Below are 15,754 nucleotides of genomic sequence, written 5' to 3' on the forward strand. Positions count from 1 at the left end.
GCTGTGCAACACAGAGAAGAAAGGTGGTGATTATACAGCATCTTGCTATGCTGATGGACAGTGACTGTGTGGGGGTGTGTGGGGGACTTGGTGAGGGGAGGAGCCTGGTGAACATAGTGTTCTTCATGTAATTGTAGATTAATGATACCAAAATAAAAACATAATAATAATTTAAAAATATATATATGTGTGTGTGTGTGTGTGTGTGTGTAAATATATATATACACTAAATCATTTAAACTCTAAGTAAATACATTCATATATCCATTCACTTTTTGATCAAATCTCATGAACTCCAAAAATATATAATCTGAATCACACAATACTTAGAAAATAATTTAATCAACTATTTTGCTATCACATAAATATTGCTAACTTTCCAACCTAGAATAGAGTAATAGGTATCCTGACTTTCTACTCTACTTGTATCAACCAACTCCAAAATTTAGATTCTACAATTTGCAACTCCCCAACCATACTGCTTATTCCTTTAATAGAAAGAATGCTGAAGTGTTAGGTACATTGTTTTGTGAAAATTATTTAGCCATGTAGACTGGGATTATCAGTATGTTCTTAACTCAGTTTATTTCTCTCCATTTATTGGATTGGCTCTGTGTTTGATTTCTTCCTAGAAGTATATCATCTACTTGGTGGCCTCTGGCAATTCAGATAGAAACACAGACCTTAGAACTTCAGCAGCATTAGCTGAATGGAAGCATACCTTTCTTAAAATTCCAATGCTATTCCCATATTTGAGCTTCATGAAAATGATTTGGTTCTTGTGCCTTGCATTTTGTATCCAATAGGAAAGCTTGGCTAGGACTTGGTTATGTGCTCACAGTAATTTCATTGATATTTCATCATCACTACTTAAAACAAATGGATTGAGAGTTTAGGAGAAATCATTACTCAAAGGAAAATTAAAATGTAGTTAACATAGTAAAATGGATTAGATGCTGGGAAGGCAAAAGCATCAGATATCTGTTCTTTTTTTTAATTACAAAAATATATAAAGAAAAAAAGAACCCCTGCATTTTCATTTGAACAAAATATTACCAACAAAAGATGTGACTCAAATTGGTAAGGTTGTGGAACTTGGCCAAAGAGCTAGTCCTGATTTAGACATTGTACTCAGTTTACTACTGCTCTCACTTTGGTTTGCTACCAAAACAATAAACAAGTAAGCAAGGGATATACACCACTTAAGGAGTGATGTGTGTGGAATCAGCTTCCCCATAGCTAACCTGGTTCCTCACAGAGGTGGGCCTGAAGTTCAGTGTTCAGCTCCCTGATTTGGAAGAGCCCAAAGCTCTCAGCTCATTGCCATTTGTAGGATATACCTGATGAAAGACACAAATTAGCTCTCAAGAGTCTACCCACTAATATATTATGTCTTTCTGTGCCACAACTAGTTATTATGCATTTTAATAAGTCCTTGGGGCAGTCATGTCCTACTAGTGGAACAAATCATAGCAAAACTTAAAATCTAAGGGGAGGGAAACCTAATGTGTACTTAATGCTTGTTGAATGGCTGAATGAATAAATGATTGAATCTTCAGGGAAAATTGGCATGTCTAAAAAAAGGAAAACATTTTCAAGAAAAGCAGCCCACTTATACTACAGAAATCTAAATTATTCCCTGTAGTTTACCAGTAACTACATTAATTATTAGAACAGCTAAATGCTATATAACATGTTCATATTTGTTATATAATTTTAGAACTAAAAGAATACATGCTCAAATTAGAATTAACACATATAGGTTGACCATTTAATTTTGTTAGACCTAGAGAAGTACCTTAGAAAACTTTACCCTAATGGCCTAAAAATTAAAATATTTCACTTACACTCAAATCTGTTTATGTACTCAACAGATTTCAGCCCAATTGATCATGTTTCACTTCAAGAAATCTTTATAAATAAACTTTACTCCCATAGGACATATCCATTAATTATGCTTTCGTGGGAGATATAATTAATGGATCTGTACTATAGAATTATGACATTCAGTAAATATTAATAATGCAAACTCATTCTAGCAAGCACCTGAAGAGTACTCAAATAGATCATTTTATATGGCTGAACATTTCCTTCAACATTCACATATGAAGCATGAAAGCATGCAAAACAATTTAATATCTTTTCAGTGAGATCTCCCTAAAAGATTAAAGATTTTTTAGTGGAGAGGTTATGCACCCAATAAAATGACCTGTCAAAATTCATTTTTATGAAAATAATCAAAGCCCCAATGAGAGCTTAGAAGCCATAAGTATGATGACAGCCATATATTATACATCTTGAAAAGTCTGGTTATACTGCTAATAATGAATATTTTTAAATAATTTAAATTTTTTTAAATAGTTGTAGACTTATAGAAAAGCTACAAAGATAGCACAGAGAACCCCTTACACCCCTCATCCCTTTTCCCCTATTGTTATCATCCTACTTGAGCAAAGTCCATGTGACACAACTAAGAACTCATCAATTTATTCAGATGTCACCAGTTTTCCTTGAGGTCCTTTTTGCTGTTCCAGGATTTTACCCAGGATACCTCATTATTATATTTAGTCATCATATCTCCCTATTGACATGATCTGTATTAATGCTTAGACTTTCCTTGTCTTTAATAACCTTGACTTTGGTCAGGATTTTTGCAGAATGTCCCTCAATTTGGGTTTCTCTAATGTTTTCCTTATTATTCAAGTGAGGTCATGCGTTTTGGGAAGAAGATCACAGAAGTGAAGTACCCTGTTACCACATTATCATGCTATCTATGCATTATCTACATGCTATCTATGTAGTAGTAATCAGTATTAATCTTGATCACTTGGCTGAGAAGGTATTTGCTGGGTTTCTACACTGTAATGTTACCTTTTCCTTTTTTTCATAATCTACTTTTTGGAAGTAAATCACTGGGAACAGCCTGGAGATGGGGGTGGGGTGTTAAGTTCCATCTCTTGAAGAAGGGGAGTATCTTCATAAATTATTTGGGGTTCTTCTATGAGAAAGACTTGTTTTTTTTCTTTTTTTTCTTCTCCTTTATTTAGTTACTTAAAATTTACATATGAATTCATTACTTTTTCTCTTTTTTGTTTTGTGCTTTGAGTTATACTACAGTATGATGTTATTTGTTTTCTTGCACAAATTATTCCACCTTTGGCAGTTGGGAGTGCTTTCACATGGCTCCTTTGTCTCTTTGACATACCCCATCCTTTTGTCTTTTGAGCACTTCCTTAATTTTGGGCACAATAAGATGCTCCAGGATCATCCTATATATTCATTGCCCTGTCCCTGGAGTAGGCCATTTCTCCAAGGATCTGTGGTTCCTTTATTAGAAGAAATCAAGATCCAAACACTGAGCATGATAATAAAGAATCTTTTATTTAATAAAGTTAATACATTTTACCCCAGAATCAAGGGGAAAGTAAAATTTGGCTTATATAATATGAACATTTTTAATACTTGTAAAAATTAACTTTCATGGATAAAATAACTTATGAATTGGTAAAAAATATTTCAAAACAATATTTTTAATATTAAATTTTGTTATATAAATGATTAACTTGAAACTGTTGCACATACAATATCTATTGTATCAAGTGACAGGAGATCATTTCTAACTCAATTGAGAGTTCATCATTTTTTTCATGTCAAAAGAACAGAATGGTATGTTTCTGAAGGCTGTTATTACAATGAGTATATATTTGTATTTATCAATAATAAATATATTTTTATATAGATGTGACAGTCAAAATATCAACATTCTCTGGTTTGGTATGGAATTACAGTATTACCCTTTAATTTCCTTCTTTCCTTAGTGACAGTATTTTGGGTGTCAAATCCCAAAACTATATACTTTAGCCACTGATAGTTGAGAATTGTCATGTGAACTTGATTACATTTTCTAACCAAACATTTTAGGCATTGTTTATAATAACTGATAATATACAATTCCCCCAAACTGGGGTCTGACATTTAACCTGGGAAAAATTGTTAGTATTATAAGAGAACATATTCCTTCCATGCATATTATTTATTTGGAAAAGAAGACCTATTATGATTTGCACATACTACTGTTCACTCTCTGTAAGTAAAAAAATATAAATGCTTATTTTTTATATGCTTATATTTTATATACTTATTTTTGTCTCATCAACAATAGCTTCTAGTAATTCTGAAGTCAGTGTTGATGGAGGAGGTAGTAGGGTGGTAGTCAGAGTTGATACCAGGATATTTGAGTCTAAGGATTTCAATGAGGTCATCTAGCTGCTATTTCTAGCCTCTCGATAAATTGTCCCTGATTATTCATACACATTTTTAGGAGCCATCTCACTGGGGCTAAGAAAAGTTAAATTCATACCCCTGCCATTGTTCTCCTCTAGTATGGTGTCATTCTCATTTAAACCTGTCACTGACATTGTGTGGAAGCTCTTAATATACAGAAGTGGCATGGTGTTTGCAGAACTTCTCTCTGTGCCAAAATAAATTTTTATTCTGTTGAGAAAACTGAACAAGAAAGGACACCTTTTCTCTTGGAATTTTATTTAAAAAAGCTCTTTCTATTTCTGTTTGTTCCCTTTATTTCCTCAGATGTATCAACAATAAAAGAACCAGTCTCTGAGATAATAGACACATTGTTTTGCTAGGCATTCTTCTTCCCATCTAAAGTTTTCTTTCTTGCTTGCTATCCATCTGCAGGACCATTCCATAATCATCCATTCTTATGAGAGTCTTGTATCTTAATTTTCAATACTGTATCAAAGACTTCTCCCTTGACACACCCATGGCAGGTAATATCTCTGTATTTTTGTTTATTGTAATTAAAGTATGTTAAACCACTAGTAACTGTGAGATTCCCATCTAATGAGTGAACTGGCTATCATATCTCTGAGGTTATTTCCTAAAATACAAATTAAACTTTGTGAAAGTCTTATGCTAGAACATATCCAGTGCAAATACCAAGGTTATTTAATGTTCATCACCCACTTGAAATTGCAAAAACATTTTCAAAGAATAGAATCCTCATTCTGCTGTTTTTTGTCATCATTTATTAGACAGAAATGTTGATAGAAGAAAATATAAGTGAAAATCTTTGTGACCCTGAGAAAGGACAAGATTTCTTAGGTGGATCACCCAAACTAAAAAACATAAAAAACAAAGAGATGGAAAAAAAAAAAGGAAGTAAGATGGAAAGCTTTGGTTCTTTTGAAGAAAGTGTTAAGAAAATGCAGAAATTATCCACACACTGGGTGAAAATACTTATAATAAACATATATGACATAGAATTTGTGTCCAATAACCCAACAAAAAAGAAAAATAGGCAAAATATTTGAACAGAGACTTGAGAAAACAAAATCTAATGGTCAATGGGCACGTGAAAAGATGCTAAACATCATTAGTCACCTATGGAAATGCAAGTTAAAACTATGACAAGCTACCACTACACATCCATGAAATGGCTAAAATTAAAACACAAAAATTATAATATCAGTGTTTGTGAGACAGTGCAAATTGGAACACAAAGTATTCAAGTATTGCAACACCTTTGGAAAATATTTGTCAGTTTGTAATAAAATTAACATAATACAGATATAAATTTACTACAGGACCCAAGTGATTTCACTGTTAAATATTTATCCAGGAGAAATAAAAATATTTGTCTACAAAAAGATACATGCACAAATGTTCAGCATGGCTTTATTCATAATAGCCCCAAAGTGGAAGCAACACAAATTCTACCAATAGGTGACTGGATAAACAATTGTGGCCTACTGCTTAATATGACACATTGAAACGGTGGATTCCTGAAACATGCAAACATGACATTATGAATCAAAAGTATTTTGCTGAGTGAAAGAAGCTGGACCCAACAGAGTTCATTTTGTACATTTCCACTCATACAATACTCTAGTATGAGTTTTAGGAGACTTCTCAGAATTAGGATAGGCTTCTTATAACCTGTCTTAAAACAAGGATGTCCACTGCAGTCTCCAGAGGGTCAAAAAACCCAAGTGTGAAACATGAAAATTAGGAGATTCCTTCTATTGGGATGATTTGCTTATTTTACCAATAATTTTTCTATCTGCAAGGGATTCACTTTCACATTATTGTGAACCAACCATTTTCAAAGTCTAAAATATCTCAAAAGAAGATGGAGCCATAATTCTAACAAAGAAAAATTTATGAAGAAAATTGTGGAAGAACATATGCTGTTAGCTTTTAAAAATGTCATATGTGACTTATTAAACACTTTGTTAATTTGTATTTAGATACATAATTTCATCAGTTTTGCTATCATTGAATGAAAGCCTAAATGAATTAAAATATGAAATATGAATAAGACTTAATAGTTTGCTATAGTATCAGATATCTAAAAGTATAAACAAATTGGAATTACCCATAAATTACAGATCACTGAAATGCAAATGGAAAAATGATAAGCTAAAAATGAAGATATACTTATTCTATTTATTGCTCTTTATTTTTGAACTTATTAATTAAGTGCAGTTTATCTGGTGTCATGTAAGATTGATTTGTTTTCTTTTTTTAACATTTTTTTTCTCAAGACTTCATAAAGGCAGTAGAATTAAAGTGTCACACTATAAGATGGATTTGGAAGTTAAAGCTAGAGCAAAAAGTTTTCTCCAAGAATGACATTCAAAGAATCAAGGTTATGTTATGCAAATTTGAAGTCTTCTTTCTAATAGTGCTTAGAATGACACATTTATTTCTGGGAAATTGTGGGATACCTCAACCCTGAAGGAAGTTAACCATGAAGCTTGATTTTAAGCTCATCATATGGAAGTTCAAAAACCATCTAAAAGAATGTGATCCAGGCTTTTAAATTTTGACAACTGAATGTCATCTCTCTTTCCAGAATATATGAGATTTAAGGGCATGATACTTTAATAAACTGTGCAGAATATCAATTCTTGGAGAAAATATCAGATAATTCAACTACAAGTGAGCTTTCTGTTATCACTTATTTAATTTTTCATGAGGAATTTAATAAGAGAAACACCTCAAGTCTTGTTTTTCTATTGCTGCAAAAAGAAGTTTCACTCATTTCTTGTTAGAATTCTGTGATTAATTCATTCCTAAGAAAATCTTTGCTTATACATTATATTAAATAATTAAGTAGTGAGAGTCAGCAATTCAGATTTTTTCCTAATTTTCATTAAATAAATGTCTAAGAAGCTCTGAATGAATTTAGAAATGAAATCAGTAACTAACTCACCTCAATTATCTGGTACAGGTATTTTTGTGCTTTAGTAGATCATTGTTATTACCTGATTTCCCTTTTAAAACATATTAGCTCAATGTGCAGGCTTATATCAATTTATAACGTAGGTTATATAAAAATTATACTGAGTATCTTGGTTCCTATGTTTATAGATCTTATCCATTCTTTCTAGATTACAGTCAGAAGTAATCCCACTTTAATGGATATTTAAGATGTGTCCCATTTGCTGTACACTTGAAGCAAATGAATTGAAGATAACTTTGAAAATAAAGAGATGCTACATGTGCCCAGCCACTGTGCAACTTGACAACCTGCCATCCCTACATACTGAGACAGACTACAGCCAACAGACAGACAGAAAAGCAGCCCCACCCATAGCCCACCAACAGCAACTGGGGCTCCACCACAAAGGAGAACCAGGCCTAGAGAGTAAAAAAGAATGTTGAGCTTCTGGGCACTACACAGCACCTTCTTCTTAAAGCCATTACTCTCTAGACAAGGAATCATAGCAGATCTATCTAATACAAGGAAGAAACACAGAAACCCTGACAAAATGAGGAGGCAGAGGAATATTTGTTTGTTCCAAACAAAACTACAGGCTAATACACCAGCAAGAAATGAAGCAGAGATCACCAATATTGTTGATAAAGATTACAAAGTAACAGTCATAAATATGCTAACTGATCTTCAGAAATGTATTAAAGAACTCAGGGAGGAATTCAACAAGACACAAGAGCTGAAAAAGAACTACACAGAGCTGAAGAGTACAGTAACTGAAATGAAATATACAATGGAGGGAATGAATAATAGATTGCTGCACATAGAGGAGACAATCAATGAGATGGAAATTAGAGAACCAGAACATAATGAAGCAAAGGAACAGAGGGAAAAAAGAATCTCTAGGAATGAAAGAATAATAGGAGAGCTATGTGACCCATCCAAATGAAATGATATTCACATAGGAGGGGTGGGTACCAAATGGAGAAGAGAGAGACAAAGGCATAGGAAGTCATTCTTAGGAAATAATTAATTGTTGGAAACTTCCCCAGTTTGGGGAAGGAAATAGATACTCAGGTCATGAAAACACAGAGTCCCTAACAAAAGGAACCCCAGCAAGACAGCACCAAGACATACAATAATTAAAATGACAAAGATTAAGGATAAGGACTGTGTATTGTAAGCAGCCAGAGAGGCAAAAGCTTACTTATAAAGGAAACCCCACCGGGCTATCAGCAGACTTCTCAGCAGAAACTTTACAAGCCAGAAGGGAGTGGCATGAAATATTTTATTCATTCAAAAAGAAAGATCTTCAACCAAGAATCATCTACCAGGCAAGATTATCATTCAAATTTGAAACAGAGGTTAAACATTTCACAAAAAACAAAGGCTGATGGAAGTTATAACCACTAAACTGGCATTATAGGAAATGTTAAAGGGCCTTTTGTAGATGGAAGTGTTCTTAAGCCTAAATAGTTTTCACCAATGAAAATAAATACACAGTAAAGGTAGAAGACCAATTACATACTGGGCAAGTATGAAATTAAAACAAAACAAAAGTAAAAAAAACCAAAAAACTATATACAAAATCAGTTAAGGGATACACAAAAATATGAAGATTATGACATCTAATACATAAGGTGTGGAGGATGAAAAAGAAAATAAATAAGTACTTTTAGACTGTGTTTGAAATAGAGGAATTGTCACTTAATATGGACTGTTATATAGTTAGGAAGCTATCCATGAACGTATGGTAAACACAAACCTATAATAGATATACAAAAATTGAAACAGAGAAATCTAATCACAACACTAAAGAAAACTATCAAAACAAGAGAAGAATATATAAGAGAGGAAGAAAAGAACAGAGGGGAACTACAAAAACGACCAGTGAACAAAAATTGGTAATAAGTACAAAGAGGAGGATGTAACCATTACAAATATGTACCCAACACAGGAGCGCCTAAGTATGTTAAACAAGTACTAACAGAATTAAAGGGGGAAATAGGTTGCAGCACACTCATTTTGGGAGAATTTAGTACACCACTCACATCAATAGACAGAACAACCAGACTGAAAATAAATAAGGAAGCATAGGCACTGACCAACATATTAGACCAGATGTATTTAACAGATACATACAGAACATTCTACCCAAAAGCAACATGATAAACATTTGTCTCAAGTGTACATGGAACATTTCCTAGAATAGATCACATACTAGGCCACAGAAGGAGCCTGAGTAAATTCAAAGAGATTTGAAATTTTATCAGGCAGTTTCTCAGACTGCAATGATTTGAAACTATAAATAAATTGCACAAAGAAGATACAAAAAGCCGACAAACACATGGAGGCTAAACCATAAGTTTCTAAATAATCAAAGGACCAATGAACAAATTAAAAATCAAACAGTACATGGAGACAAATGAAAACAAAAATACAACAGTCCAAAATTTGTGTTACACTCCAAAGCAGTTCTAAGAAGGAAGTACATGGAAATACATACCTACCTAAAGAAACAAGAACCATCCCAAAGAAACAGTTTAAACTCACAGTTAAGGAAACTAGAAGAACAAATGAACCCTACGTTAGGAGAAGGATGGATATAATACAGATCGAAACAGAAATAAATATGGAGCAGCATAAAAAAATGATACAAATCAGTGAAGACAAGAGCTGGTTCTTGGAAAAAATTAACAAAATAGACAAACTCCTATCCAGACTTATCAAGAAAAAGAGAGAGAATATACAAATTAACAGAATCAGAAATTAAAAAGAAATCATCACAAACTGAAGAATTATTAGAGAATTCCATGAAAAATTATGTGCCAAATAAACCAGAAAGCCTGAAGGAAATTGACTAATACCTAGAAAAGTATAACCTTCCAAGACTGACCCAGAAAGAAATAGAAAATCTGAACAAATCAATTACCAGTAACAAAATTGCATTGAGAATCAAAACACTCCCTATAAACAAAAGTCCAGGACCAGATGGCTTCACATCTGAAGTCTATTGAATAAGAGCTAATACCTATCCTTCTTAAAGTATTTCAAAAAGTAGAAGAGGAGGGAATACTTCCAAACTCATTCTATGAAACCAGCATCACTCTATACTAAAACCAAAGACACTACAAAAATAGAAAATTATTGACTAATATCCTTCATGAGCATTGATGCAAAAATCCTCAACAAAATATTACCAAAAGGGATTAATACATCAAAAGGATCATCATCATGACCAAGTGGGATTTATTCCAGGGAGGCAAGAATGGTAAAATATTTGTAAATCAATCAACATCATACAGCACATTAACAAAAGGAAGGATAAAAACCACATGATTATCTCAATAGATGCTGAAAAAGCATTTGACAAAATTCAACATCCATTCATGATAAAAACCCTCAACAAAATAGATATAGTTGGAATGTACCTCAACATAATAAACGCCATATACGACAAACCTACAGCTACATCATACTCAATAGTGAAAAGCTGAGAGCTTTTCCTTTAAGATCAGGGACAAGACAAGGATGTTCCCTCTCACCACTCTTATTTAATATAGTACTAGATGTTCTAGCCACAGCAATCAAGACAAAACAAAGAAATAAAAGGCATCCAAACTGATAATGAAGAAGTTAACTTGTCACTGTTTGAAGATGATATGATGTAATACATAGAAAACCCTAAAGACTCCACCAAAAAAACTATTAGAACTAATCATTGGATTTACCGAATTTGTAGGATACAAAATTAATATACAGAAATCTGTGTGCTCCTATGTACAAACAATGACCTAGCAGAAAGAGAAATCAGGAAAACAATCCCATTGACAATTGCATCAAAAATAATAAAATACCTAAGAATAAACATAACCAAGGAGATGAAAATCTTGCAGTCTGAAAACTATAAGACATTCACAAGAGAAATTAAAGCAACAGAAATAAATGGAAATCTATCCTGTGCTCATGGATAGGAAAAAATATTTTCAAAATGGCCATCCTGCCCAAAACAATTTACAGATTCAGTGCAATCCCTATCAAAATACCAATGGCATTTTCAAATGAACTGGACCAAATAATCCTAAAATTCATATGGAACCACGAAAGATTCTGAAAAGCTAAAGCAATCACAAGAAAGAATGAAGCTGGGAATGTTACACTTCCTGCCTTGATGATACACAAAGCTACAGTAATCAAAACATTTTATTATAGTACTGGCACAAGAACAGACTGATTGATCAATGGAACAGAGCAGAGCCAAGATATAAACCACATATACATGGTCAATTAATATATGATAAAGGAGCCATGAATATACAATGGAAAATGACAGCCTCTTCAACAACTGGTGTTGGGAAACTGGACAGCTACATCCTATGTAATAGAATAAAACTAATTACTCTTTAACTCCATATACAAAGTAAACTCAAAATGGATCAAAGACCTGAATGTAAGACATAAAACTCTTAGAAGAAAACATAGGCAAAAATCTCTTAAGCATAAGCATTAGCAATTTTTTCCTGGACATATCTAGGGCAAGAGAAACAAAATCAAAACTGTACAAATGGGACTATATCAAACTGAATATCTTCTATACAGCAAAGGACACCATCAGCAGAACAAAACAGCAACCTACAATATGGAGAATATACTCATAAACAATTTAAATAATAAGGAGTTAAACCCAAGATATATAAAGACCTCATATGAGTCAACACCAAGAAAAACCAACCAGATTAAAAAATGAGTGGAGGACCTAAACAGTGATTTTTCCAAAGGAGAAATACGGTTGGCCAACAGGCACATGAAAAGATGCTCCATGTCACTAATCAAGGAAGTGCAAACCAAAACCACATGAGATATGACCTCACACTGGTTAGAATGGCCACTATCCAAAAGACAAGAAATAACAAGTGTTAGCAAGGATGTGGAGAAAAGAGAAACCTCTTACACTGTTGGTGGGAATGTTAGTTGGTGCAGCCACTCTGGAAAACAGTATGGAGGTTCCTCAAAAAACTAAAAATAGGAATTCCATTCTACCCAGCATCTCCACTTCTAGGAATGTAACCAAAGAAAACAAAATCCCTGATTTAAAAAGACATATGCACCCCTATGTTTATTGTTACATTATTTACAATAGCCAAGATATGGAAGCAACCTGATTGTCGATCAATGGATGAATGGATAAAGAAGTGGTGCATATACAGAATGGATGAACAAAACAGCAGTAGAGTAATAGACACTGAGAAGTGACTAGTGCTTACCATGGAGAAAGGGGTGGAGTGTGTGAGTGGAGAGTGTGAAGGGAATAAAAGGGCATAAAAATTCTCAATCATAATATAAGTTGGTCACAGGCATGGCAGTACAGCATGGAGAATATAGTCAGTGATTCTGTTAACATCTTCCTTTTTTGACAGTAACCACACTAGGGACAGTGACAATTTAATAATGTGGGCAACTGTTCAACCACTGTGTTGTATACTTGAAACCAATATAAGATTGTGTATTAACAGTATTTCAATAAAAATTTAAAAGAGATGCTAAGAATTTGTAGCAGTTGAAGAATTTATTCTTTGAACTTCTTCTTTTGTTGGAACTTCAATCAGCCAAACTTTTCTGCTTGTTCCCTTATCTCAACTAAAGTTAATTCATTTTTCTGCTGTAATCTTTACTGCAGTATTTTCTGGATGTGTGTGTATGCACATTTGGAAAACCAAGCTGAATAATGTAGGTGTACATTCTTTTCAATGTTTTATTTGCTTATCTACTTAAATGGAAGAATTCCTCTGAGAGAATTAATTAAGAATTTGTAAAATAACTTCTCTTGCTACCTATTATCAGAATCTTCCTTGCTTTCAGAAGAACTAATGACAAGCTTCTAATCCATATCCTTTTTAATGTTAATCTCTTATTTAAAATGTTTAATCAATTATATTTTTAATGTACTAGAACAGTATTAGTAACATTCCAGTAATTCTCATATTTGTGTAAGTCTTTTGTCATTAAATTTTTTGTTTAACACAGTATAATAAGGAAGGTTGTAATATATCAGGGGCTGTGAATATGGAAATTTTAGAATATTAGTATTTTTCATTTTGCAACTGATATTAATGGCAGATATGGTTTTCATAATGAATAAAAACTGGGTACAATGACTTAAATATCCATCAAATGAAAAAATCAATAGTACATCTTTGTTAAGTCAACCTGAAAGACATTGAAATAGCAACACAGTGAATTGTTCCAGATATGATTTAATTTTCAAAGAAAAGGTACAAATATAAATTAAGGAAATGTAATTCTGAAGAAAGAGATGATCATTGTATTTTAATACAGTCCACTTGAAATGTAAATTAGGAATTGATAATTTGAATAATTTCTCAGATAACTTTATTTCTTACTAGAATCATGTAGATTAAATGATCTAATGAATCATTTAGCTATATAATAATAATTTGAATTTTTTCCACCCATATTTCATTTGTGCATTTTTCATTTTAAAAAGAAGGAATAACATTCAAATTAGGAAGAACAAAAATGACTACAAAAAGTATATCTTTAATTCAATTTTGTTTTCCTTGCAGAGTGCAGATATGAGTCCAGCAAGTAGTACCACTTCCCTTCCTGTTAGTCCTCTTACTGAAGAGCCATTACCTTTTAAGGTAAAAAAATAATAATAATACTTGTTTGTAATATTTTAGAATAGTTACTAAATATCTGTTTTACTCTCGTAAAATAGTTAATGCATAGACAATGAAGAGAATGTTTTAATCTGTAAGGATCTTATTCCAAATGTTAAAAATCTACTTTGTTGTTCTTTTGTCTTTCTAGTTAAACAGAGGTAAGGGTTTGGAATAGAACTTAAAATGTTTATGGAACACACTATTTGCCTTGCAAGAGAGACAGGGATTTCATTGTAATTGCTTGATGTCACACAAATTAGAGTCTTCAATTCTTTTGTTTATATAATTTAAGCAATAAATTTAGAATGAATTGTTTGGCCCTCACCAAGTGGTTTAAATTTTAATTAGCTGGTTAAATTTTTATTGATGACTCAAAGTTATAAATAACTATGTGATCTTCACAAAAAATAGTCAAAATCAAGAAATGAAATATGGAATCATTCCTTCAAACATCATATCTTAAAAACATTTTTAAAAATATACAAGTAAGTATTTAAGTTGTACTATTAATAGAATTCTTCATTTTGGGAGGCTATACACATTACAAGTATGAAATTGTCTTCTTATTTTGCTGTTGAAGATGAGATATTTCTCTTTAATTCAACGTTCATAGATCAGCTATTTTATATTTGTACCAGGGATGTTTGGATTTCATTAAATTATAACAAAGGTAGTCCTTCAGATCATAGGAAAAAATTGTAAACGGAGTCTTGCACTTATGTGCAATGTTTTCAGTTTAGTTTTGTTTAAAGACAAGTAGATGCATGTTTTGGTGTTCATTATTACTTTTTGTATTTTCTCATAAAATTATTATTATTGTTTTTTTCATATGAATAGTATAGTTTATTCAGCTTTCTATTGCTTATACCTGGTGTAGTGACTGGCATGGATTTTCACATACTTAGTATTTGCTGCATTGTTAAAATGAAAATAATAGGAGGATATAAACTCCATTGTGGGTCTTTATAAAGTTCTCTAATTGTGGATGCTTTGTTGTTTAATGATAGACAATAATAATTGTTAGAAATATGTTTCATATCAGAGCATTGTTAAATATTGAATAGTATTCTGATTACATTATAAATTGAGAAATATTTCTTTATTATTCTACAACAAAAGAAGAAAATATCCTAATTCAAAGTTTAGTATAATTTGATATTTCCATCTTATGGTATGTGGTACAAAATTTACAGAGAAATCGTATCTCTAACATGATTTTAATTGGACTCCCAAAGTGTCACTAGAAACCATTTTCTCTTTTTAGTATTTTGATAATGACTGTACTCTCTGAAAATTAATGTATTTTTTAGTGGAAGTAGAAGAAAAGGTCAGATATATTCCAAAATCTGCTGACAAAAACTTACTATGAATAATTATTTTACTTACTTTCTCTGACTGTTCTAAGAGATCAATATTATTTTTCTGTTAATGTGTATAGGTGGTTTTACAAGCAATTAAAACTCTCAAGTGCTTATAATGCAGAATATTGGCTTTTGGTAGGCAATATAGTACCTCCTAATTTACTTTTTGAAAGGAATATTATTTATATGAGTTCAAAAATTTTTATCAGATATAAAAACATCCCACTAGTATTTAAAAGTATCAAAAATTAAGGTTTTAAATTATTAAATAAAACTCCTGCATGTTTCTTTTATTTTTAGTTTATAGATTGTTATCATGTAAATGAGTAATAGAATACTTAGTTTTCTTTATATAAATATAAAATATACAGAAATTACTTTGAGATACACCTTAACAGTTTCTGCATTCTAATTGTAAAAATGTGTTGAAAACTGTTTAACACAGAGAGGATATTTAAGTTTTCTTATAA

The 15,754-nt window shown here is 32.0% G+C and overlaps 1 protein-coding gene across 5 annotated transcripts in view; it reads left to right on the forward strand.

Annotated features, from left to right (window-relative positions):
- The window catches only part of CCSER1 (coiled-coil serine rich protein 1), a 1,396,684-nt gene that overhangs the window by 605,353 nt on the left and 775,577 nt on the right, over positions 1-15,754 (forward strand). For all 5 annotated transcript variants that reach the window (XM_057502445.1, XM_057502443.1, XM_057502446.1 and 2 more), the window contains exon 7: positions 13,825-13,902. In XM_057502445.1, coding sequence (XP_057358428.1) covers positions 13,825-13,902 — 78 coding nt within the window. The remainder of the gene's footprint in view (positions 1-13,824; positions 13,903-15,754) is intronic.

This window comes from Manis pentadactyla, chromosome 5, assembly GCF_030020395.1.
Source record: "Manis pentadactyla isolate mManPen7 chromosome 5, mManPen7.hap1, whole genome shotgun sequence".
Lineage (NCBI taxonomy): Eukaryota > Metazoa > Chordata > Mammalia > Pholidota > Manidae > Manis > Manis pentadactyla.